The following is a 27,619-nucleotide window of genomic DNA, read 5'->3' on the forward strand; positions in this document are numbered from 1 at the left end:
GACTTACAGGAAACAAGGTAAGTGGGCTTTTCTTTTTTCCTAAGTGGTCCACCGTTTTCACCATCTGCCAGGCCCTCTGATGTTCTTTTCCGGAGGAAAAAGAAACCTTGGGGGATACTAGACCCTTCTTGCCTTCTGCAGCTTTCCCAACATCCTCTCCTCCACCGGTGCTTTTTTGTTTTAGCTTGGCAAGACTGAGCATAATAAATTAATATGAAAAGGTGGGAAAGAATTAAGTGCTACACTGAGTACTTTTTAAAAGTAAGACTGGTAAAACAGTATTTTTTCCACTATAGGGATACAAATAATACCTAACCAAAAGCTGTTATGAAAATACTCCCAAATCCTGGCAGAATTCAGCCCAGCGATTTAATATAAAATGATCTGACTGATCTAGCTTTTTACCTCCCCACTCCCAAGGCTTTGAAATTCCCTGTGACAAGATCTGACCTGTAAGAATTCTACAAAGAACTTCTGCCAACTCTCTTCAAAGAATAACAGAAAAAATTACAGAAATGCAACACTGTTTAACTTGCCGATACAGGTTTGATTTTAATCACTGAAGGGAGAACAGCGTTTTGATCTCAGTCACTAACGATGACGGGGTCGTCTTAGAAGAGGAGAGGCAGTGCTGGTCTGCGTGCAGACAAGCAGCAGGCACACACGGCCTCTCTCCTTCACTGGTCTCTGCTGGTGTATTTTACTTTCTGATAGGGCCTGTTCTATAATCAATCATTAAGGCTAAGCTTGACATTGCTTTGTTACCCACAAACATTTTACAAATTGAATCCATCTCTCGTCTACCTTAAACTTTCAGAGGAGACCTCTGACTCACCCTAAATCCCAATATTCTAAAATAAGCATTTACTGGTACAGAAGATCAGTGGCCTGGAGATGGACATCAAGTTAATTTCAGCACCATTTGGTTTTGTTCGTTTTGCTTTGTTTTTTGCCTCTATCTTGTGCTGTGTTCAGATCTCATAATGGTAATTATTTGGTAATGCTTACAGCTAGAAGATACAGATATTATGCTAAAGAAAACTGCCAGATGTAGGTCAACATCAATCCTCTCAATTACAGGATACGATCAAACACTGGGTATGAAGGGCAGCACTGCAGGAAGAGTGGTGTCGCCTATAGTGTCCTCAGGTGATCTAACAGAATAATTCTTTTAAGTGCCTGGTGAGTTTATGTAGTGCGTGGAGGAGAAACAATGGCACAGTGGCAAAGCACGGAAGGTTCTGAGCTGAACAGAACAGGGAACATACGTGCCTCACTGTGTCCTCCCAGCTCCCAGCACAGTGCTGGCAAAAGACAAGCGCTCCATGCAGGGTGGCTACTGTGTTACAGCAGGCTCTTAATAAACACTTGTTGAATGTGAAGTAGGTTTAAAAAAGAGGCGGCCAGGGTACAGGAGAGCGAGCAGAAAGGCCTGTTATCATAATGGCTATAAGCTGCTGTTGCCTCAAATGTCCTCATTTTTTGCTTGACAAAGTCTCACTGCGTGACATGGACTGAGGACACCCAGTAGGATATACAGCTCATTTTAACAATATATATAAACCATATCATGAGAGTAAGATGCATTCTAACAAGGCCAGTGTTACAGAAGTCATCTGTATTTCAGTTTTTGTAGCACACCTGTCAGCTACCAGCTCCTTACTTCCAGTAAGTGGATATCGCCATCGATTTCCAGCGTGTCGATATGACTCAGGTCTTTAAATCTGTGTCTGTACTCCAGGCTGTGTACACCGTTTACTGCAACCTTGAATTCTCTAACATCACAATAAATTATCATCTGGAAGGAAAGTATACACAACATTAGTGGTGCCCTGGGCTTAAGAGTTTGTTTCCCGCACACGAACAGGCGTGTCAAGTAAACCATTTGGTTTCCTCTCCCAGCCTGCCAGCGCCGACTCCCTGCTGCAGTTTCCAGGATCTGCCTAACGTGTATCTGTAGTGGCACTTTCTGCCTTGTCCCACTCCAGGAAGTGGCTCTCACGTGCCTGGACCCTCACACTGTCCCCAGGGCCTGCTGGCTTCCTGTCCTCAGCACGCACCCTCTCCTGCCCTGTGCTCCGGGGGAAGTGGCAAGCCACCCTCCTCGCCGACACCTGGGAAGGAGAAAGTGGCTGACCGTGACACTCGTTCACAGAAGAGCTGGTTCCCAGTCACAGGCTGGTACCAAGGGGCTTGGATCCTCACTTCGCTGCCTCAAACTCTAGGGTCTTGGGCAACTCAGACAATATGAAATCTCAGAAGTTTAGGTCACTTGCTAGGGATTGCAGAGCTGCTTGGTGACCCTGATTCCCATCCTAGCTCAGCACCTCTTGTCTGTTTCTCCAAAGCTCTTCAAAGCTCAGTGTTCTATGAACCTCTGAGTTTTGGAAGAGATTTAGTTCAGAGTCCTCACTGGTGTTAGCCCTTCAGAGTTAACTGCGATCCTTTTAAATCGCTCGTACACCTAAACCTCTTACTTCTGCTACCATGTTCCCTGTGCCAGTCTGGCCACTGACTACCATTTGTTTCTCACCCACACTGTGCTCTCCCCGGCACTCCCCGCCTCCATCCCCGGAGGCCAGACTGAGGCACAAAATCTGGATCTGCAAAGCAGCCAACTGAGTGTCTTTTTTCTTTTGCTAGGACTAGCTGCTGGGGGAGATTAGGAAGAGGGGGAAATACCATGGATAACAGCAATAACTGACACAGATGAAGGCGGCAGGGCTATACAGAGAACTGGGGAAAATAGCCATAACTGGGGATTATATGCCCACAACAGTGGTGGAAATCCCAGTTTCAACCAGGTGGAAGGGACCTTTGGTGATGGACATTTAACAAAATCTCAAGAGAACACAAAACACACAGCCTCATGCTCAGAAGGGAAAACAAACCGGCATTAGACGGATGCAGTGGGAAAAGAGTTCTCTAGACTAAGTCAGAGCAAGTGCAGAGCCAGCACCTTATGTTACAAATGGAAGAGAAATGGCAGACAGCCTAGTGGACACACTGTTGCAAAACAAAGTACATACATGTAAACATGGAACACCAAGATCCCTCAACCACCTGAACAGCTCCTAAGAACGTGAATTTGATAAAGCGCTCACAGATGACATTACAAAACCGAAAGATAGTTTTTAAATGATTCCAGCTGGAACTAACAAGTGAATCTAAAATGCCACAGAACAGAAGATACTGTTTAAAAGCAAAGCAATGGCTTTAATGGAAAGATCTGAGAATCTCAATGAAAGCCTATTAAAAAGGCAGGAGTTTAAAGCTATAGGAAAAAAGCTATCACTACAAAAAAACTGACAACAGTGATCCAACATGAGGACAACTACTCTTCCTGAAGCAGAAAACTAACAAAAGGAAAAGATTATTTAAGAGAATGTGTTATTTTCCTCTTTTATTTTGATACAGTAGTCGCAAACTTGGGGCTCAAATAGGCCAGAAAACAGGTCACGAGTTTCCAGTCACCAACCACAAGGATCAGCTTCCTGCCGGAGCAGCCACCTCTCCCTCCAGTGAACCCACGTCACCCTTCACACCCTGACTGCCGCCTGGGTGTCAGGCGCCCCTGTGCCGCCCTTCCGACCTCCAGCGACTGGTCCGTATCATCCCCAAAATCTGTAAAATCCAGATTACCTTCACGCCCCCACCTCCTTCTGAATTCCAAATGAGTACCCACCACTTCCAGGGAACCTATGATGAGCTCGCTCCTGTCTGTCACTCCCCAAACCAGGGCACTGCATTAGACAGGAACTTACGGATAAATATTAATGCCAAATCACCACCTTCTGTTCAGCCTGATGCTCACACTTCTAACATCTCTGAGGAGTCTTGCGAGCTCCAGCGGTCCAGAGCACGTGACAGTTTAAAATGCTGGAGAAGCCATGACCGAAATCACTGACCCTAAATGACCACATGAGCAGTGAGTCACGTAGGCTGGGGAGGGCACCCAGCCAATCATGCAGCATCCACGTGGCGAGACTACCCGGAAGCACATCTGGGGAGAGGCTGTGTTAGAATATTCGCATCTTTGGGGGCTCAGGACTACATGCCTTCAAGTCCAGGTAGTCTAAATGTGTCTTTCTTTGAATATATACAAACAGGACCGCCTGGAACAGAGTACTGCCACCTAAGCTGTGTGTCACCGAGACGACGGATAGTGCCGGCAGTCTCATGGCTCCTATGTCCTCATCTTCACTTAGGATTAAACACGCTACTCCCGCCCTGAGACAAGGTTCCTGTTCAAATTCCTATTAACTAATATGGGGCTACATAGAAACTGTCATTATGAGAACAAATGTCAGATAATTCCAATGCAAATAACGTGGCACTCGACTGGCTTGGCCATTTATGCTGATTCTTTGCGTTATAAAAGACGGCATTCAAAATACAATCTACAAAAACCACACACAACCTCCACATATTAAGTTGGACTCAATTTAAATGGACCATTTATCTTGCATCTTACCCCTGCCCGCAGGATTCTTTTTCCTGTCCCATTTTCAAAAAAGATAATCATCTCACCTCAAAGTACATCCCAGGACTAAAAGGGAAACAGGTAATATTTCTCTCTTCTTCTCCCCAGGACTCCTGAAGAAAAGAATTTCTTACAAATGCTTTAATATTCAGGCGTGGGTTCAGGTGGAGAGCAATATCCCTGGATTTTCCTGATAGCAGATCAACAGCAAAGCTTTTGAGAGAATTTTTTAAAACTAATTAGCCAAGTAGAAGAGAGGAGTCGAGTTTCTGCAATTTTAACAATCAGAATTAAACTCTGATTACACAAAACATGTACACACAAGGACCCAGGAATGCCGACGAAGGTGAAATTTAAAATTCCGAGTCAGCACACTGTTGGTATAAGTATGTTATTTGCAAAATAAAAATATGAAGCGCTTTAAAATCCACGTTTAAGGCTACAGGAAGAAATTAAACGGTCAGAGCAAGTGACCCAAAGGATCACGTCTGCTGCAAGAACAGGGTCCTTCCGAGCAGGACGTCTCAGCATTTACAATGCCCTGTTCTTCAAAGTGTACTACTTGCTAGGAAATAGCTCTCATTTCAAGCTTTCAGAACTCTGAACACCTCTGGAAAAGGTTTTAAAAGCAGGAACCTTATAAGACCCATGGCAAGGGGAACGAGCCCTAATAAAAGTGATCTGCTCTCACAGAGCTGCCCTGCAGTTCTACAAGGGTGGGCCTCGTGGACAAAAATGCCACCCTCCTGTCTGGCCACAAAAAGCCTAGGTGCCGCCAACTACTAGTTGTCAGCAGTCTAACTTCATCTGGCTTTAACAGTCTCACTTTTCAAATGAAGCTTATGACATTAGCCCGACTTACACCTCACGAGATTGTTGACAGGGTTACAGCTGTAAGAGACATGCAGCAGCAGCTGCGTTATTACGGCCACTTACTGATACTGACCCTTTGGCGTTTGTATTTACTTCTCCTTTTATGACGACAGTCCGTCCAGGGCCCATTGAGGAGTTCAACCTCGCTACGAATGGCAGAGTCTGCAAAGAAATCCCAGTTAGCATCAGGAAGCCTGCAAAAAGGGATCTTGAGGGAAAACTGCCAAAAGACACTGGGAAATGTTTAAAGGCCATGAACCCCATGAAGGGACAGACCAAGTCTGCCTTGGTCCCAGGTGGGTCCCTGGCTCACAGCAAACACTCCATTTTTCAGACAGTGAAATGAATGGATGTGGGGAGGGACCTGACATCTTCTGCCTGAGTGAAATGCCCTCTGAGAAAGTCACCTCGGCTGGCCTGAAGCGTGCACTGCTTCAGCCCGGAGGCGAAGCGGCTGAGGTAGGGGGAGCTACAGAAACACACTAATGGCTCAGGGACCTGATGTCCGGTTGACTGATAGCCGTCCAGGACACCAGTGCAAACACAGGGTGGCTGCTTTGGGCTTGTACTGAGGGTAGCGGTTACGCGTATCAGCTAACTAACATTAAGTACTTGTTAGACAGAATTAAGAAAATTTTGGCTCTTCAAACCTTTGACAGTCGGTAGGTAGTATTTTGGAGCAAGTCAAAGTGTGACTGGCCGGCAAACCTTTGCTCTTGGTGTAGACAGTTCTGGGGACGATTTTATAAATGTCTCCTCTATTACTAGGCTGTAGGGAAACAGTTCTGCAATAAGGTATGGAACGAATGAACCTATCTTCCAAGGCTTCAACTATTCATTTCCTGGGCAATCTTATAAAAGGTTCCACATGTTATAGCAAAAATACTTACAAACTGTGACATGCCAGACTTTGGTACCTATTGGAAGAGAAAGACAAAATACAGATGATTGACAGGGAAGAAATACATTTTATAACATGAGCAGTTGGATCTTACTGGCTGTACCACCCAGAGCCTGGGCCGGTAGTGCCTGCTCCACTCCGGGGGGGCACATGCAGGTGGCCAGTGCTTCCTGACCGAGTGCTTTGGAGCTGCAGAGTGCCACTCAGGCTGGGAACAGACTCACTGTCCTGTTCATCTGAATCCTATAGCCTCCGCCACAAGCTGAGCCTTTCCCGAAGGCCACGTGTGGGCTTCAAACACATTTTCCTTGTTCTTCCCAGGGTGCTCCCCAAATGCTGAGATTCTAGTCTGTCTAGGAACGTGCTGAGATCAGTAAGGCCTCACTTTCTCCACACTAATAACAGCAAAAAATGTCTGAACTGCAGTTGTTTCCACAGGGGGAGAAGATACACGTGGAAGTTCGTTTGCCCATGCACTGGCTGTGCTCACTATTTATAAACACCTCCAGACAGCCCTATTCAGCAGTTCAGAGAGTTCTTTGTACAGAAGATTGGTGGGTAGTGGTCAGATCCACTGAGAGTCTAAACAGCAAAACTTATAGCACCTGGCACTCTGAAGTATATGCCTCAATTTTCGAATGATTACTTCCAGCCTATTAATTACTAAAAATATAAGTTTTCATATTAAAAACATAGTGTTTTTAAAACTCAGCCTGCCTGCCACCTAATTTACATGGCAACTAAACAAACATTTTTAAACTGGTGGTTGATTAAGAGATTTAATATTTACATTTTCTTCACTTATCTTTGTCCATTCCAGAGTAGATGCTTGGCTACTTCTTAAATCCTGAAGAAAAGTTCAGATTAATATTTAACATCCATCAGAATTCTAAATATAACCTGCTTCACATATCAAAAAAAATGATAAATGGTATTAAACATGAAAATACGACAGAAAATTATCCAAACATGCATGAACATTAGCAACCTTCTCCCCTCTATCAAGCTGGCAAATGTTAAAATCAGAACTAGTGTCAAGAAGAATGTGAGCAGGGGCTTCCCTGGTGGCGCAGTGGTTGAGAGTCCGCCTGCCGATGCAGGGGACACGGGTTCGTGCCCCGATCCGGGAAGATCCCACGTGCCGCAGAGCGGCTGGGCCCGTGAGCCATGGCCGCTGAGCCTGCGCGTCCGGAGCCTGTGCTCCGCAACGGGAGAGGCCGCAGCAGTGAGAGGCCCGCGTACCGGAAAAAAAAAAAAAGAAGAAGAATGTGAGCAAATGAATACAGATCTTGAGACTACTTTGTTTTACTCTCTTTGGAGGGCACGTTAGCAATTTCAATCCTAACTTAAAATGCAGGTACCCTTTGACGTCCCGCTTCTAGGAAACAATCCTAGCGAACTGCTCCACTATGCTCCTGCATCAAGGAAACGGCCCCTCTCCAGCTGTAAAGGCTGTTTGTTTTGTTGTTACTGTTTGGGTTTTTGTTGGAACCATGCTAGATTTGAGATCCTACAGACAAGCAAGCCCCAGTCAATGATTAGCATCCTACTAGTCTGAAAGATTTACTTCCAAGAAATTAACACACTAACAAGGGACATATTTACAGTTTTCAAGAAAACATCACCAAAGACCCCCTGCCGCCCCCCATGGAAGGGGACTGACCGAGCTGAAGCTGAAACCCACGGAGTGAATGATAACTTTGCCATAAATGCCCAGGGTGTCGATCTTCTCTAGGCTGATCCTGTGAGCGTAGATCAGGGTATGTTTTCCATTGACAGCCACCTGGACAAACACAGAAGACAGCCCCCCACCCCCACGAATAAAAGTTAATAAATGCATTTTAGCGGGTACCAGTGCACAGGGCACCTCCCTCTCCCGCCAGATGTCAGTACTTGTCGGGAAGACACGCTGAACACAGTACAGTCTCTGATCTCAAGGAGCTGAAAATCCCATTGGCAAGCAAAAGAAACACAGGAAAAAAACCGAAGCTCAAGAGCACGGACAAGCATTAAAAAGAACGATCCAGACCCAAGTACTCCAATGGCCAGAGGAGGTTTAGGGGAGAAGTGCTGGTGGGAGCAGGCTTTGAGGGTCAGAGGGGTCTGCACCTCGGGTGGGGAGTCTCCACCTGAGCCGTCAAGTCCTCCACAGGCTCGTGGGCCAGGAGGTGGAGGCGCCTCCAGGACCACACACACCCGAGCAAGCAGCGGCAGCACTGACGACACGCAGCGGGGTTGCTATGAGCTTCTCTGGGTCTAGAATCTCAAGATCCTACGGGACTAGGCTGCGGCAGGATGCTACTTTACAAACCCCGACTCCTACGCCCAGATCTCATCTGTCAGTTCAGACTCTCCCACCCTGCGGGTCCTGCTGTCTGGGGTTTACTTTCCCATCCTGAGTGTAAGGCTGTGCCAAGTCAGAAGGAAGCTCAGCCCCGCGAGGAGCAACAATCTAACAAAAGCCCGCTGCGCTGGCCTCGCCCTCTGCCGGCACGGTGACCCCGGCAGGGATGCTGGCTGTGCCTGCCTCACAGCAAGGTCCCCGCCGGGCCCTCCTCTAGAGGAACATGATAAAGGCAAACTCTTCCTCTGGATTTAGGACACGCAAGGGTGAGTTCACTCATGTGAAAAGCTTCCCTCGTGCTTATCCTCACGAATGAGGATCTAACCCGTTCTCCAAAACCTGCCTGGAATTTGTCTTTCAGCACCATGATCACGATCTCAAAAGATTTTTCTTTATTGAAAGGCATGTCATAGGTGATCTCTTCCCAGCCCCACTTCTCATTTTTCAGAGTGTTGCAAACAATGCAGTTGGCCCTTCTGAACCGTGGATTGAAATGAAAGGCCACGTCTGCTCGAGGTTTCACGCTGCTGCCACACTGTAAGTCCACCTGGAACCTGAGGAGGGGAGGAAACACAGGCTGCGTGAGGACTCAGGAAGGAAGGCGGCCTCGCAGGCCCGGCAGCGCAGAAACCCAGGCCGAGTGACAGCTGACGGATCTTCTGTTCACTCACATGCTTTTGGTGGCGGTCCACCACAAGCACCCACATTGCCCAGTCTCCCCGCAGGTGCGTTCGCCCAGGTGCCCCAAGCTCTGCCAATGGGGTAGAAGTGAAGTGTGCAAGGAAGACTCCTGGAAACGGTCTCTAAAGTCAGTTGGCATCTGCCTTCTGTCCACCCCCCACCCCTTCCCCCCAAATAGCACATGGTCCCAGGCAGCTACCCAAATACAACGTGAGGACCAGAGTCCTAGCTTCCAGGAACCACGAGAAAGAGGACCTCACCCTGGGATGGCAGGGTGAGAGCGTGAAGAGGCCCACTCCTCCAACAGCTTGCTGGTGCGCGCCCTCAGCCCTCCGGACTGTCCCCTTTAGATGTCACGTTCTTATTTAAACCACTGCTGTTCAGGCATCCACCACATAGAGCCGAGCCCAACTCTAGCTGATACAGCCTCATCCAGACTCTACCCAAAGCAAGCATTAGATAAAACCACCCAGAACAGGCCTTAAGAGATGGTGTGGGAATGTTACACTGTAACTAGACTGTGTCCCTGTCATCTGACCACAGTTCCCTTCATTAACCGTATCTCTAATTCTTTATACTAAAATCAGACTTACAAGCAACACACAATCCACATAACCTGTATTTCAGTTTTTCATTCCAATTTCCTCAGCACCGTGGCCGGGGCTGCTGTGAAAGCAAAATCAGGCCTCCGAGTATCCAAATGGTCTCTCCCTCATGATTTTTTGTTGTCCCACAATCACAACGAGTTTATTCTTGTTCTTTTCTCGTCTAACAGAATGACTTTACCTGTCTGAGTCACTAGGAACATGCCCACGTAGTACAATCAAAGTTCCAGGCTCCAACTGCTCAGAAATGGTCCCAACATAGGGGATTATCTAGGAAAAAAATAATTTTAACAAATGTTCATTTACAAAATCAAAAGACTACATTCTTAAAGGCTGCACATAAATATTACTCAGCCATAAAAAGGAACAAAACTGTGCCATGTGCAGAGACGTGGCTGGACCTAGAGACTGTCATACGGAGTGAAGCAAGTCAGAGAGAGAAAGACAAGTGTCGTATAGTATCGCTTACATGTGGAATCTAGAAAAACGATACAGATGAACTCATTTGCAAAGCAGAAATAGAGGCACAGACGTAGAGGACATATGGGTAACAGCGGGAAAGGGGGAGTGGGATGAATTGGGACGAGAGGATTGACACATATACACTACTATGTATAAAATAGATAACCAATGAGAACCTACTGTAAAGCACAGGGAATTCTACTCAGTGCTCTGTGGTGACCTAAATGGGAAGGAAATCCAAAAAGGAGGGGATATATGTATATATATAACTGATTCACTTTGCTGTAGAGCAGAAACTAACACATTGTAAACCAACTATACTCCAATAAAAATTAATTTAAAAAAAAAAGGCTGCACACAAGTCTGCTCAGACCCTAGCATTTTCCAGGTCCTTCCTCCCCACCACTCAAACAGCTACACCGGAACAACATGGCTAGGAGACTCGCAACACCTGCACACCACTCCGAGTTCTTTAGGAAAAGACACATATTATTCACAGTACTTTTTATGTGGCTGGGGGTTCTGTGACATGCCACACCCCACCCCTCCGTCCTCCCTAAAGTTCCACTGATCCCAACAGCAGGATCCAGAAGAGGCCAGGCCCTAGGCCGGTGCTGACAGAGCTAATGATAAGCCCTTACTGCCTGCAGAGGGTGCTCCAAATGCAGCCACTCTGCTGCAACTGGGACTGTGTGCCTCGCCTGCTGGGCTTCCAAGCTGCACCCACAGGGTACTGCCAGGAACCAGAGAACTGCATGATCTGAAGGACGTGCTGTGGGTGCCTGTGGATCTCAAGACACAGCACCTCCGTACCCCGCCTGGTCCAGGGTGCAGGCCTGGGCCCCGACTGGTGGTCCCACACAGGATTCGGGTCTCCCCCTCCCCCCTAATCAGCTGGAAGCCAGCCTCTCTGTCTGGGGCCTGACATGATCAGATCTTGTCACTCCCCTCCCCCCGATGCTCCACCCTCCCCCAGGTGATCCGCCATCCTCCCGGGCCACTGGCTATGTGGATGCATCTCCTGCACCACAACCACCTCCCTCTTCCCCCTGGGAGCCTCTGACCGCACCAAGCAGGCCAGACACCAGCATACCTTACACCAAGCTCACCCGGGTTACATCTATGCTAAAATTGATCCAGGGTAGCTCTGATTGTCAAGAAGAAGGAAATAAAACAAGAGAGGTCGTATAAAAGTAGTTGTAAATCAGTGGCTCATCGGCTGAAAATCTCAGCTCAAGCACAACCTCCTCTGTGGAGCCTTGCTCAGACTCCCTGGGCCAACTGAGTTAGCCGCCCTCTGAGGGTCAATCAGGGCACTCTGTACTCTGTTCACTTGCAAACAAATGCCTACACTGCGAGCTGCATGGGGCAGGACTGGGTCGTCACCTTTACACCCCCAGGACAGAGGTCAAGAGATGATCAATAATCACTTGGTGAATGAAGGAGCTCTCACCAGCCCGGAAACTGGGCTCTGGCAGGCCTCACGTGCAAAGGAGCAGCAACTAAGCGGCTGCTGAATGCAGTGTTGCTGCCTTAAGCAATAAGACAAGAAATCACCAAATCCAGTTGTCATCTGGTGTCACGGCAACTGCTGAAAGCAGCATGGGGGAGATGAACAAGCTTATCAGACCAGAAAACGAAAAGCATAACAGATGTATAGAGCATGGCTACAGCTGCACCTCAGAGTGGATGGTTTTCATGTATAGAGAATGTGGAAGCAATTACTCCTCTTGGCCACAGCCCAAGAATAAATAGCAGCATGTTCCATTTTCTAAATCTCTTAATAAAATGAGAACAGTTTTTGTAACTTGAGATTTTTTTATATGTTCAACTTGTATTTATGCAGACTATTTAATAACACAAAAATGTCAGTGATATAATTATCAGTGAGAAAGTGGCCTACAAAACCCCATACAGCACGGTCTTAACCAAGTTAATAATAAACATTAAAAGGGAAAAAGAGGGAGGGAGGGAGACGCAAGAGGGAAGACATATGGGAACATATGTATATGTATAACTGATTCACTTTGTTATAAAGCAGAAACTAACACACCATTGTAAAGCAATTATACCCCAATAAAGATGTTTAAAAAAAAAAAAAGGGAAAAAGAAAACACTGTAAAGAAATAAGCCAAAAGGGAGCTTCAAGATGGCGGAAGAGTAAGACGCAGAGATCACCTTCCTCCCCACAGATACATCAGAAATACATCTACATGTGGAACAACTCCTACAGAACACCTACTTAACGCTGGCAGAAGACCTCAGACCTCCCAAAAGGCAAGAAACTCCCCAGGTAGGGCAAAAGAAAAAAGAGACAAAAGAATAGGGACGGGACCTGCACCAGTGGGAGGGAGCTGTGAAGGAAGAAAGGTTTCCACACACTAGGAGCCGCTTCGCGGGCGGAGACTGCGGGCGGTGGAGGGGGGGAAGCGTCAGTGCCATGGAGGAGAGCGCAGCAACGGGTGCGGAGGGCAAAGCAGAGAGATTCACGCACAGAGGATCAGTGCTGACCAGCACTCACCAGTGCAAGAGGCTTGTCTGCTCACCCGCCGGGGCGGGCGGGGCTGGGAGCTGAGGCTCGGGCTTCGGAGGTCAGATCCCAGGGAGAGGACTGGGGTTGGCTGCGTGAACACAGCCCGAAGGGGGCTACTGCGCCACAGCTAGCTGGGAGGGAATCCAGGAAAAGGTCTGGAGATGCCGAAGAGGCAAGAGACTTTTTCTTGCCTCTGTTTCCTGGTGCGCCAGGAAAGGGGATTAAGAGCGCTGCTTAAAGGAGTTCCAGAGACGGGCACGAGCCGCGGCTAAAAGCGTGGACCCCAGAGACAGGCATGAGATGCTAAGGCTGCTGCTGCCGCCACCAAGAAGCCTGTGTGCGAGCACAGGTCACTCTCCACACCTCCCTTCCGGGGAGCCTGTGCAGCCCGTCACTGCCAGGGTCCCGGGATCCAGGGACAACTTCCCCGGGAGAACACACAGCGCGCCTCAGGCTGGTGCAACGTCACGCCAGCCTCTGCCACCGCAGGCTCACCCCGCACTCCGTGACCCTCCCTACCCCCGGCCTGAGTGAGCCAGAGCCCCCGAAGCAGCTGCTCCTTTAACCCCGTCCTGTGTGAGCGAAGAACAGACACCCTCAGGCAACCTACACGCAGAGGCGGGTCCAAATCCAAAGCTGAACCCCGGGAGCTGTGCAAACAAAGAAGAGAAAGGGAAATTGCCCGGCAGCCTCAGGAGCAGCGGATTAAATCTCCACAGTCAACTTGATGTGCCTGCATCTCTGGAATACCTGAGTAGACACTGAATCATCACAAATTGAGGAGATGGACTTTGGGAGCAACGATGTATTATTTTCTCCCCTTTCCCTCTTTGTGTGAGTGTGTATGTGTATGCTTCTGTGTGTGATTTTCTCTGTATAGCTTTTGCTTTCACCATTTGTGCTAGGATTCTATCCGTCCGTTTTTTTTGTTGTTGTTGTTGTTTTTTACTTAAAATTTTTTTCTTAATATTTTTTAGTTCAATAACTTTTATTTTATCCTCTTTCTTTCTATTTTTTCTCCCTTTTATTCTGAGCCGTATGGATGACAGGTGCTTGGTGTTCCAGCCAGGCATCAGGGCTGTGCCACTGAGGTGGGAGAGCCAACTTCAGGACCCTGGTCCACAAGAGACCTCCCAGCTCCACGTCATATCAAACGGCGAAAATCTCCCAGAGATCTCCATCTCAACGCCAAAACCCAGCTTCACTCAATGACCAGCAAGCTACAGTGCTCTACACCCTATGCCAAACAACTAGCAAGACAGGAACACAACCCCACCCATTAGCAGAGAGGCTGCCTAAAATCATAATAAGGCCACAGACACCCAAAAACATACCACCAGACGTGGACCTGCCCACCAGAAAGACAACATCCAGCCTCATCCACCAGAACACAGGCACTAGTCCCCTCCACCAGGAAGCCTACACAACCCACTGAACCAACCTTAGCCACTTGGGACAGACACCAAAAACAATGGGAACTACGAACCTGCAGCCTGCAAAAAGGAGACCCCAAACACAGTAAGTTAAGCAAAATGAGAAGACAGAAAAACACACAGCAGATGAAGGAGCAAGATAAAAACCCACCAGACCTAACCAATGAAGAGGAAATAGGCAGTCTACCTGAAAAAGAATTCAGAATAATGATAGTAAAGATGACCCAAAATCTTGGAAATAGAATAGAGAAAATACAAGAAACATTTAACAAGGACCTAGAAGAACTAAAGAGCAAACAAACAATGATGAACAACACAATAAATGAAATTTAAAATTCTCTAGAAGCGATCAATAGCAGAATAACTGAGGCAAAAGAAAGGATAAGTGACCTGGAAGATAAAATAATGGAAATAACTACTGCAGAGCAGAATAAAGAAAAAAGAATTAGAACTGAGGACAGTCTCAGAGACATCTGGGACAACCTTAAACACACCAACATTCGAATTATAGGGGTCCCAGAAGAAGAGAAAAAGAAAGGGACTGAGAAAATATTTGAAGAGATTATAGTTGAAAACTTCCCTAATATGGGAAAGGAAATAGTTAAGTCCAGGAAGCACAGAGAGTCCCATACAGGATAAATCCAAGGAGAAACATGCCAAGACACATATTAATCAAACTGTCAAAAATTAAATACAAAGAAAACATATTAAAAGCAGCAAGGGAAAAACAACAAATAACACACAAGGGAATCCCCATAAGGTTAACAGCTGATCTTTCAGCAGAAACTCCGCAAGCCAGAAGGGAGTGGCAGGACATATTTAAAGTGATGAAGGAGAAAAACCTGCAACCAAGATTACTCTACCCAGCAAGGATCTCATTCAGATTTGATGGAGAAATTAAAACCTTTACAGACAAGCAAAAGCTGAGAGAGTTCAGCACCACCAAACCAGCTTTACAACAAATGCTAAAGGAACTTCTCTAGGCAAGAAACACAAGAGAAGGAAAAGACCTAAAATAACGAACCCAAAACAATTTAGAAAATGGAAATAGGAACATACATATCGATAATTACCTTAAATGTAAATGGATTAAATGCTCCCACCAAAAGACACAGACTGGCTGAATGGATACAAAAACAAGACCCGTGTATATGCTGTCTACAAAAGACCCACTTCAGACCTAGGGACACATACAGACTGAAAGTCAGGGGATGGAAAAAGATCTTCCATGCAAATGGAAATCAAAAGAAAGCCAGAGTAACAATTCTCGTATCAGACAAAATAGACTTTAAAATAAAGACTATGAGAAGAGACAAAGAAGGACACTACATAATGATCAAGGGATTGATCCAAGAAGAAGATATAACAATTGTAAATATTTATGCACCCAACAGAGGAGCACCTCAATGCATAAAGCAAATACTAACAGCCATAAAAGGGGAAATCAACAGTAACACAATCATAGTAGGGGACTTTAACACCCCACTTTCACCAATGGACAGATCATCCAAAATGAAAATAAATAAATAAACACAAGCTTTAAATGATACATTAAACAAGATGGACTTAATTGATATTTATAGGACATTCCATCCAAAAACAACAGAATACACATTCTTCTCAAGTGCTGATGCAACATTCTCCACAATAGATTGTATCTTGGGTCACAAATCAAGCCTCAGTAAAATTAAGAAAATTGAAATCATATCAAGTATCTTTTCCGAACACAACGCTATGAAACTAGATATCAATTACAGGAAAAGATCTGTAAAAAATACAAACACATGGAGGCTAAACAATACACTACTTAATTACGAAGTGATCACTGAAGAAATCAAAGAGGAAATTAAAAAATACCTAGAAACAAATGACAATGGAGACACGACAACCCAAAACCTATGTGATGCAGCAAAAGCAGTTCTAAGAGGGAAGTTTATAGCGATACAATCCTACCTTAAGAAACAGGAAACATCTCAAATAAACAACCTAACCTTGCATCTAAAGCAATTAGAGAAAGAAGAAAAAAAAACTCCCAAAGTTAGCAGAAGGAAAGAAATCATAAAGATCAGATCAGGAATAAATGAAAAAGAAATGAAGGAAACGATAGCAAAGATCAATAAAACTAAAAGCTGGTTCTTTGAGAAGATAAACAAAATTGATAAACCATTAGCCAGACTCATCAAGAAAAAAAGGGAGAAGACTCAAATCAACAGAATTAGAAATGAAAAAGAAGTAACAACTGACACTGCAGAAATGAAAAGGATCATGAGAGATTACTACAAGCAACTGTATGCCAATAAAATGGACAGTAGGATACAACCAGGAAGAAATGGACAAATTCTTAGAAATGCACAACCTGCCGAGCCTGAACCAGGAAGAAACAGAAAATATGAACAGACCAATCACAAGCACTGAAATTGAAACTGTGATTAAAAATCTTCCAACAAACATGGGCTTCCCGGGTGGTGCAGTGGTTGAGAGTCAGCCTGCCGATGCAGGGAACACGAGTTCGTGCCCCGGTCCGGGTCCGCAGAGCGGCTGGGTCTGTGAGCCATGGCCACTGAGCCTGCGCGTCTGGAGCCTGTGCTCCGCAACAGAAGAGGCCACAACAGTGAGAGGCCCGCATACCGCAAAAAAAAAAAAAAAAAAAAAAAAATCTTCCAACAAACAAAAGCCCAGGACCCGATGGCTTCACAGGCGAATTCTATCAACCATTTAGAGAAAAGCTAACACCTATCCTTCTTAAACTCTTCCAAAATATAGCAGAGGGAGGAACACTCCCAAACTCATTCTACAAGGCCACCATCACCCTGATACCAAAACCAGACAAAGATGTCACAAAGAAAGAAAACTGCAGGCCAATATCACTGATGAACATAGATGCAAAAATCCTCAACAAAATACTAGCAAACAGAATCCTACAGCACATTAAAAGTATCACACACCATGATCAAGTGGGGTTTATTCCAGGAATGCAAGGATTCTTCAATATACGCAAATCAATCAATGTGATACACCATACTGACAAATTGAAGGAGAAAAACCATATGATCATCTCCGTCAATGCAGAGAAAGCTTTCAACAAAATTCAACACCCATTTATGATAAAAACCCTGCAGAAAGTAGGCATAGAGGGAACTTTCCTCAACATAATAAAGGCCATATATGACAAACCCACAGCCAACATCATCCTCAATGGTGAAAAACTGAAACCATTTCCACTAAGATCAGGAACAAGACAAGGTCGCCCACTCGCACCACTATTATTCAACATAGTTTTGGAAGTTTTAGCCACAGCAATCAGAGAAGAAAAAGAAATAAAGGGAATGCAAACTGGAAAAGAAAAAGTAAAGCTGTCACTGTTTGCAGATGACATGATACTATACATAAAGAATCCTAAAGATGCTACCAGAAAACTACTAGAGCTAATCAATGAATTCAGTAAAGTAGCAGGATCCAAAATTAATGCACATAAATCTCTGGCATTCCTATACACGAATGATGAAAACTCTGAAAGTGAAATTAAGAAAACGCTCCCATTTACTACTGCAAACAAAAAGAATAAAATATCTAGGAATAAACCTACCTAGGGAGACAAAACACCTGTATGCAGAAAATTATAAGACACTGATGAAAGAAATTAAAGGTGATACAAATAGATGGAGAGAGATACCATGTTCTTGGATTGGAAGAATCAACATTGTGAAAATGACTATACAACCCAAAGCAATCTACAGATTTAATGCAATCCCTATCAAACTACCACTGGCATTTTTCACAGAACTGGAACAAAAAATTTCACCATTTGTATGGAAACACAAAAGACCCCAAATAGCCAAAGCAATCTGGAGAACAAAAAATGGAGCTGGAGGAATCAGGCTCCCTGACTTCAGACTATACTACAAAGCTACGGAAATTAAGACGGTATGGTACTGGCACAAAAACAGAAATATAGATCAATGGAACAGAACAGAAAGCCCAGAGATAAACCCATGCACATATGGTCACCTTATCTTTGATAAAGGAGGTAAGAATATACAGTGGAGAAAAGACAGCCTCTTCAATAAGTGGTGCTGGGAAAACCAGACAGGTACATGTAAAAGTATGAAATTAGAACACTCTGTAACACCATACACAAAAATAAACTCAAAATGGATTAAAGACCTAAATGTAAGGCCATACACTATCAAACTCTTAGAGGAAAACATACGCAGAACACTCTATGATATAAATCACAGCAAGATCCTTTTTGACCCACCCCCTAGAGAAATGGAAATAACAACAAAAATAAACAAATGGGACCTAATGAAAATTCAAAGCTTTTGCACAGCAAAGGAAACCATAAACAAGACCAAAAAGACAACCCTCAGAATGGGAGAAAATATTTGCAAATGAAGCAACTGACAAAGGATTACTCTTCAAAATTTACAAGCAGCTCATGTAGCTCAATATCAAAAAAACAAACAACCCAATCCAAAAATGGGCAGAAGACCTAAACAGACATTTCTCCAAAGAAGATATACAGATTGCCAACAAACACATGAAAGAATGCTCAACATCATTAATCATTAGAGAAATGCAAATCAAAACTACAATGAGATATCATCTCACACCAGTCAGAATGGCCATCATCAAAAAATCTAGAAACAATAAATGCTGGAGAGGGTGTGCAGAAAAGGGAACCCTCTTGCACTGTTGGTGGGAATGTAAATTGATACAGCCACTACGGAGAACAGTATGGAGGTTCCTTAAAAAACTAAAAATAGAACTACCATATGACCCAGCAATCCCACTACTGGGCATATACCCTGAGAAAACCATAATTCAAAAAGTCATGTACCAAAATGTTCATTGCAGCTCTATTTACAATAGCCAGGACATGGAAGCAACCTAAGTGTCCATCATCGGATGAATGGATAAAGAAGATGTGGCACATATATACAATGGAATATTACTCAGCCATAAAAGGAAACGAAATTGAGTTATTTGTAGTGAGGTGGATGGACCTAGAGTCTGTCATACAGAGTGAAGTAAGTCAGAAAGAGAAAAACAAATACCATATGCTAACACATATATATGGAATCTAAGAAAAAAAAAAAAGGTCATGAAGAACCTGGGGCAAGACGAGAATAAAGACACAGACCTACTAGAGCATGGACTTGAGGATATGGGGAGGGGGAAGGGTAAGCTGTGACAAAATGAGAGAGTGGCATGGACATATATACACTACCAAACGTAAAATAAATAGCTAGTGGGAGGCAGCCGCATAGCATAGGGAGATCAGCTAGGTGCTTTGTGACCACCTAGAGGGGTGGGATAGGGAGGGTGGGAGGGAGGGAGATGCAAGAGGGAAGAGATATGGGAACATATGTATAACTGATTCACTTTGTTAAAAAGCAGAAACACCATTGTAAGGCAATTATACTCAAATAAAGATGTTAAAAAAAAAAAGAGATAAGCCAAAAATATTACAGCACTTTTCTTGAGGGATGACATTGTAATTTTCTTCTTCATATAATTGTATATTTTCCAGATTTATATAATAAGCACTTATAACCACAGATTTTTTAATTATATATTTAATTTTAGGGTGAGAGTTTTTCTTTTTAATTGAAGTATAGTTGATTTACAATGCTGTCCCCATGTCTGCTGTACAGCAAAGTGCAAAGAGCTTTTTGAGACCAACCATCTATTCCCATCACTGCTAATAGATTGTTACAACTGTTAATGAGTTGTTCCAGTCTGAGAAACAACTGCGCTGCAAACTTGGGCCATTTGCTGTTTCAGTTGTCCATATTAACGGTCTACTTAGGAAAGTACCCTAACTTATATCAACAATACTCAACTTTTTTGGACCATGTGAAGGAAACAAATGCCCGACAGCCCGCTCACTTACTCACAAACATTGCTCCTGAGGAAAGGGAGAAGGGTGGTTTTCTAGGCAACTCCAAGCTTTGAGGCTTTGTTGTTTCAAAAATAATTGATGTAAAACAATAAAGTACAGATCTGAACACACTAGAGACAATACCATAAGCTTAAGCCCTAGTTAGGTTTGGTGTTACCTGCCCAAACATCCTAGCTGATTCATATTGCTTTGCCTTTTTTATGTCATTCATTAAATGTCTGCTCTACACCAGGGTCATGTTTAGGTAGCCTGCAGGTGGAAAGAAGTATGAGTCCCGTCCATCCGGGAGGAGCTGATACAGTTGGGAAGAAGTCAGATACCTATGGAAAGATTAGAGTGGAAATGTGATACTGTTTAGCGGTTCAAATTGGAATCTCCTTCCACAGGTGGAAAATCGTCTACCTTATAAACATGAGACCTCATCTGAACTGTGGCGAGAGCATACGATGAAAATCTGTCCATCAGTACCCCCAGCTCAGACTCTGAGTTAGAACTCGTGACAAGCAGCAGCCAGAATCATGCAGTATTCACTCTGGCCAGGGGGCAGCAGCTACATCTAGGGTCGGAGGCAGCAGTGGCACCGGTGGTGTCGCCAGTGCAAGAAGTACCACGTTTGTTCAGTGGTGGTGACAGACGTCTCTTAGTGAGAACAGCCCTGCAGCCTGATTTTGGCTGTTGTCTGTGATGCTGTAGTTGACAAGCCTGGTTCTTCAGTCCTGCCTGCTGATAGATATCACTTAATACATTCCTTTTCTGCTTAAATTAGGGGTTGGCTTCCATGTTTACAACCACAAACCCTGACCAATTCAACATCCACAGAAATGGGGCAGTAAGTAAGTGTCGAATAAATGCTTCAGAAAAATGTATAAACAATAATAACTGAGGTGGCCAAAGTTTATAACGAGGTATGATTTGAGCTGGGAAGAATATGGTTAGGCAGAGAGGAGAAGGAAGCCAGTTCAGGTAGAAATGTCCGTTTACAAAAGCAGAGAGGCAGGAAAAGACAAAACGTATCTGGGAGCCAGTAAATAGTAAGGGAGCAATTAAAGACAGACAGAGTTAGGGTCAGATTTTGGAAGGACATAAGGAAAGTGGGGGCTGGGAACAACAATCCAGTGGGGGTAAAATTCACTGGAGGGCAGGGGATTATTTGTGAGACTGACTCCTTCCGGGAAGCCTAGCACAAGGAGATAAGGACATAATCCAGGCTGATGGCGGCAGACACTGAGGAGGAAGGGGAGGCAGGAGATAAACACGAGCTATTTCAAAGGAAGCTGTCTATCCCGGGCCACCACCTACAATGGTAACACTGGGGAAGAAAGATTTCAGAGGGAAGATGCTGAGTTTGGCTTGGAATACTTTTAGTGTAAAGGGCTGGCAGGACATCTAAGAGGGAACATACTGAAAGGAGTGGAACACTCAGGACCAACATTAAGTGAATGGCCAAGACTCAGAAGTCAGAGTAGAGATGATTACTAGGTACAATGAGAGCTACTAGATAAACTGAGAGAGAGGAAAAGTCAGGAGCAAAGCCTCAAAGGCTGTCAGATTAGGGGGTGTGCAGAAAGAGTTAACACAGCACACCTGGCTGCTATCTTTGAAAGGCCTCCGTCCAAGGCTGGCCCATAGCTGCTGTCTAGGAACTTGGATTTGGAGAGAGCACCCACCACCCTAGGTGAGAAGGGTGGGTTACCCACCTAAACTGTTTGTGCAAACACTATGGTTTATGCTAAAAACCTGCTTTCCTGTTTAGAGTCTGGAGTTTGGGTATGTGCTAGGCAGACGCTATCTACGCACCAAGCCCTCAATAAAAACCCTGGGCAGTGAGTCCCTAATGAGCTTCCCTGGTAAAGAACATTTCACACGTGCTGTCACACTAGTTGCTGGGAGATTTACGTCCATCGTGTGTGACTCCACTGGCCGAATACCCTTAAAATCCTGCGCTGTTTCCCCCTGGACTTCGCCCCATGTGCCTTTTCCCTTTGTGATTTTGCTTTACATCCTTTCACTGGGATATATCATAGCCATGGGTATGACTCTATGCTGGTGAATCATCAAAACTGAGGGTGTGTGGGAGACCTCGATGCAGGGGGTGAGAAGAGAAAGAAGAGAGAAGGATCCATCAGAGAGGGCAGGTGTATCAAGGAAGTCGATTTCAAAAATGGGAGGACTGTCAATGTCTTTAACATGGAAAAATAAGGAATATCCCCCCAGCTGCCCCCCAAATGATACTAAAATGGATATCATACACTCTGATCCAGTGATTCCACTTCTACAGATTTATCCTGTAAAACACTAGCACATGCGCAGAAAGATGCATCTACAAGGATGTACAGCACAGCACTGGATACAATCATGAAAGGAAATAGCTCTTTAACCGGGGACTGGTTAAATAAGTTACAGTACATCCATACAGTGGACAAATTATGCAGCCATTAAAAATAAGTGAGTAAACTCTAAACATGCTGGTATCTGCAAAATGTGTTAAATGAAAAAAAGCAAGGTATAGCAGTTTATACGGTATGATACATTCATGTAAAGAAACAGGGTATACAAAAGGTGACACACACAACACATGCACGCACAACACACATACTCTCAGGAAGGATATACAAAAATCTGGGAGGAAATGATTGCCTTTAGGGAGGACAACTGAGCCCCAGGTAGAAGGAAAATTCATGTTTTAATGAAACCCTTAAATACTGCTTGAATTTTTAAAAATGATTTACACATATTTTTCTTTATACTTTTAAAATAATAATAAAAAAGGAAAAGCCACTGAGTTTGATGACATCAATGAATTTAAAATTTTAAAGACAGATTATCTTCAAACTGTTAGGGGCTTGACAGCGTGGAAGGACACTGAGAGAAACGGAAAACCACAAAACGGAAGCTGGTTTGGGAAGGACGATGGGAGTTTCATTTTGAACTCACAGTCTTCAAGGGCTGGCAGGGCATCTAAGAGGGCTGGAGACTCACCCTGGGTGAGAGGGCAGAACTGTACGCAGACGGTATGCAAACTGTATTCACATTCTGGTCAGTAAAGACATCAGAGAAATAAAGACAGACACTGAAGACAAGACTGATAAAGAAATTAAGAGAGTGAAAAATCAGAGGGCAGGGAGGGATAAATTAGGCGCTTGGGATTAATAGATACACACTATTATACATAAAATAGATAATCAACAAGGACCTACTGTAGAGCACAGGGAACTCTACTCAATATTCTGTAATAACCTATGTGGGAAAAGAATCTGAAAAAGAATAGATATATGTATAACTGATTCACTGTGCTGTATACCTAAAACTAAAAGAACATTGTAAATCAACCATACTCCAATATAAAATTAGAATAAAAAAAAAGAATTAGGATTCAGAAAAAAAAAAAAATCAGAGGGCAGAGCCATGGTGAGGAAATTAAGGCAGCAGAAATCGACTCTCTCAAGACGGAGGTCAGGGACTTCCCTGGTGGTCCAGTGGTAAAGAATCTGGCTCCTGACGCAGGGCATGCGGGTTCGATCCCTGGTGGGGGAGCTAAGATCCTACGTGCCGTGGGGCAACTAAGCCCGAGTGCCACAAACTACAAGGCCCACACGCTCTGGAGCCAGCGCCCCACAACTAGAGAGAGAAAACCCACACAACTCTAGTCACAACTAGAGAGAAGCCCGCGCACCACAATGAAAGATCCCGCGTGCTGCAACTAAGACCAAACACAGCCAAAAATAAAAATAAAAAATAAATAGAATATTAAAAAAACGAAAAAGGTAAGTCAGCAAAAGAAGAACAAGGGAACAAAGACGGGGAAGGACCTTCAGAGGTTAAAAAGAAAAGATTTTATTGTTTTGTTTTGTAAGGTTAAATTGCAAGGTAGAAACGGAGGTACTTAGAATACTAAGGAAAAAAGGATCAGTGTGGAAGTAAGGTTCTGAAGGAAATTGGAACCGATGAGCTTTTCAGGGCCAGGTGGGATTAATGTTAATAAGTGGTTTGTTAACTAGGAGTGACAACCCATCAGTTTAATTTCTAAATAACTTCTCAACTAACACTTAATCACGTTTTAACTCTATAAACAGCAATAATAAAATATTTAAGCAGATATTGAGTTGCCAAACAAGAGATTTCACTGAGGGCATTTCTGATATGAAGATACCGCCTTCCAAATTATTCACTCAATTTGAGCGGAAAGAAAACTGAGCCGGGCTCCTCTGGCGGTGCAGTGGTTAAGAATCCACCTGCCAATGCAGGGGACATAGGTTCGAGCCCTGGTCCAGGAAGATCCCACATGCCGCGGAGCAACTAAGCCTGTGCACCACAACTACTGAGCCTGTGCTCTAGAGCCCATGAGCCACAACTACTGAGCCTGCGTGTCACAACTACTGAAGCCCATGCACCTAGAGCCCGTGCTCCACAACAAGAGAAGCCACCACAATGAGAAGCCCATGCTCTGCAACGAAGAGTAGCCCTCGCTTGCCACAACTGGAGAAAGCCCACGTGCAGCAACAAAGACCCAACGCAGCCAAAAATAAAATAAAATTAATTTTTTTAAAAAAAGGAAAAGAAAAGTGAGCCGGACTTTTTTAAGTCTTGAAATTCTATCAACTGAACTAGTCAATGAAATATACTAAGTAGGAAAAAATTACACAGGCCAGTTATACAATTTATCTTTTCCAAGAGTTAATATGGACAGAGGGCTTCCCTGGTGGTGTAGTGGTTGAGAGTCTGCCTGCTGATGCGGGGGACGCGGGTTTGTGCCCCGGTCCGGGATGATCCCACATGCCGCTGAGCGACTGGGCCCGTGAGCCATGGCCGCTGGGCCTGCGCATCCGGAGCCTGTGCTCCGCAATAGGAGAGGCCACAACAGTGAGAGGCCCGCGTACCACAAAAAAAAAAAAAAAAAATATATATATATATGGACAAAATTTGTCTACCACAATTTAAAAAATATATTTTAAGTCATTTTTATTGAATTAATTTTAATAACACTGTTTTACCTGGTTGGCAGCTGCCCCAAACCAAACTAAAACAAAGTCATTGTGAATGCTATTCAACATCCTCAAAGTAATCCAGCTTGTTTTTGGAATATATTGTTACAATAGTTACACTTTTCTAAAAAAATACTTACACTTTCGACATCACATAAGTAAATAGAGCATACTATATTATTCAAAAAGATTTTATGCATTTCATTTAAAAAATCATTTTGCGGGCTTCCCTGGTGGCGCAGTGGTTGAGAGTCCGCCTGCTGATGCAGGGGACACGGGTTCGTGCCCCGGTCTGGGAAGATCCCACGTGCCGCGGAGCGGCTGGGCCCGTGAGCCATGGCCGCTGAGCCTGCGCGTCCGGAGCCTGTGCTCCGCAATGGGAGAGGCCACAACGGTGAGAGGCCCGCGTACAGCAAAAAAAAAAAAAAAAAAAAATCATTTTGCAAGAGGCTTCAGCTTTATCATTGACACATTCTGTACTTCATGCTCTCAAAATAAAAAAGTGCCCTAAAGCTAAGTTTTTTACTGATATTAATGAATAGTATTCAGGGTTATACGAACTAAAATTTAACATTTTACGGTATAACAGGCAATAAATGTGGACCAAAACTTTGGAAACATTAAGAAATAAAAACAGAAAGATGGCAGTTCCCTGTCTTAACAAGGCTTAATAAAGAGTATAGCAGAAACTCAATAAACACTTCCCTGTTGTTGAACTGATCACTAACAAAGTAACCAGAATGCAACAAAATATTTACTTTGGAAAGTTATCATGACCTATCCTCAGAACAGCACAAGGCCACCGGGAGCCCTGAATGCAGCTGCTGCTCGAAAGCAGCACTACTACTGCAGGCCCCTGTCCTCAGGAAATGAAACGTCAGCTGATTTTTGTTTCAATTCTGTAGTCGAGGGTGCTAACCCCAGAAATTACAGGAATCATCATTACACTCTAATACCAAGACATGCAGGAATTTTAAACTATAAAATTATTTTCTAAATAACATTCAAATAGGACATCTCTGTGATGAAGGGCAGAGCCGAAGGGCATTAACCCGACCATCCAAGCCTCCTGGCTTGCACCAACATTACTTCAGTCCCCCTTGGCAGGCAGCGTTTTTTTTTTTTTTAAATCTTCGCAGAAAGTCAGTCTACAACTTTGAGGTGTTTTTAACTCTTAAGATGCGCAAAATTATTTTAAATGTCTAGCTGACTTCAAATTCAGCAAGTCTTCCTTTTTAAACATATGATTGAAGGCTATATCTTCTAAGCCTCATTCCTGCACAATGACAGTAAATCTTAGGGGAAAAAAAAAAAGAGCTACAGCTACAAAGTAAATAACAAAAAATTGAATCCACTTACACTAATAAGACTGGTTTAAAGCCTTACTTGAAGCCTTACCAAGAATCTCCTATAAAGGGTTTACAAGAAAAAACAAAAAACGGCAGCAACTTTATCTCAGACCTAAATTCAGGATTCAGCTTCAGACACATGGAAACCAGACATTTCTAAAGATTCTCACACCACATGAAACTGAACAAGTTCATTACTTCCCAGGACGTACAATGAAATTTCCAGCAATTACATTCAGGGGTTCCTGGACCAGCCTGAGGCTGGGACGTGACCATTAGTTTTTCTCATTCTCCATCTCACCACTGGCTTTTGACATTCCCCTGCTCAACTACCAAGCAGGATTTGAAAGGCAGAGGGAAAAGCTGAGAAATTAACTTCTCGTGAACAGGCCTAATTTAAAAAGAAAATTAAAATGTGTAGACAAAGAAATCCACTTTCCCCTGAAAATTATGTCTTAGGATGGTCTGAGCCTTCCCTCCACTGTCCTCCCACGTTCTCCGTTCATAACACGTCTCATCGTCTTATACAGTTGACCCTTGAACAACACAGGTTTGAACTGTGCAGGTTTGAATCCACTTATACTCAGATTTTTTTCAATAAACACACACCACCTGATGGGCGGTTGGCTGAATCCTCAGATGCAGAACCTTGGGTACCGAGGAGGGCTGACTAAGGAACTTAAACATCTGTGGAGCTCCAAGGGCTGGATCTGGTTTTCAGTCAGGGCCCACTGCAGTCCCACCACATAGCAGGTGCTTTATGTTTACTGAATTTTACTTCTGCCCCTACCCCCCAGCAGTGGATAATGACTATCCAGTTGGACTTGCTCTCAACCCTGGCATAGGCAAAAAGTGATTTTATAGAAATTACTTACCGGGTTACAGACGACATTCTGTAGACTGTTTAAGGACAACATCATTCTTTTCCACCTTACTGTTGACTGGGGTCTCTCTTTTGGGTATGGTCTAAGATTTTAAACAAGTTTCATTTAAAGAATTCCCAGATTGAAACTGAGGCACCTGACCTGTGTAAAATCAAAATAGAGGGAAAGGAAAATAAGCACCATT

At 44.2% G+C, this 27,619-nt stretch overlaps 1 protein-coding gene across 1 annotated transcript; it reads right to left on the reverse strand.

The window, feature by feature from the left end:
- Positions 1–1,647: 1,647 nt before the first annotated feature.
- Positions 1,648–27,530, reverse strand: LGALS8 (galectin 8). The gene is made up of 9 exons (XM_065894146.1): positions 27,427–27,530; positions 10,069–10,157; positions 8,945–9,155; positions 7,921–8,040; positions 7,048–7,104; positions 6,247–6,273; positions 5,430–5,518; positions 4,531–4,696; positions 1,648–1,798 (listed from the first exon to the last, which is right to left on the reverse strand). Exons 1-9 carry the CDS (start codon positions 27,469–27,471, stop codon positions 1,649–1,651), a joined length of 954 nt encoding a protein of 317 aa, XP_065750218.1. The 5' UTR covers positions 27,472–27,530; the 3' UTR covers position 1,648.
- Between the last annotated feature and the right edge of the window lie 89 nt (positions 27,531–27,619).

Source organism: Phocoena phocoena, chromosome 16, assembly GCF_963924675.1.
Source record: "Phocoena phocoena chromosome 16, mPhoPho1.1, whole genome shotgun sequence".
In the NCBI taxonomy this organism is placed as follows: domain Eukaryota; kingdom Metazoa; phylum Chordata; class Mammalia; order Artiodactyla; family Phocoenidae; genus Phocoena; species Phocoena phocoena.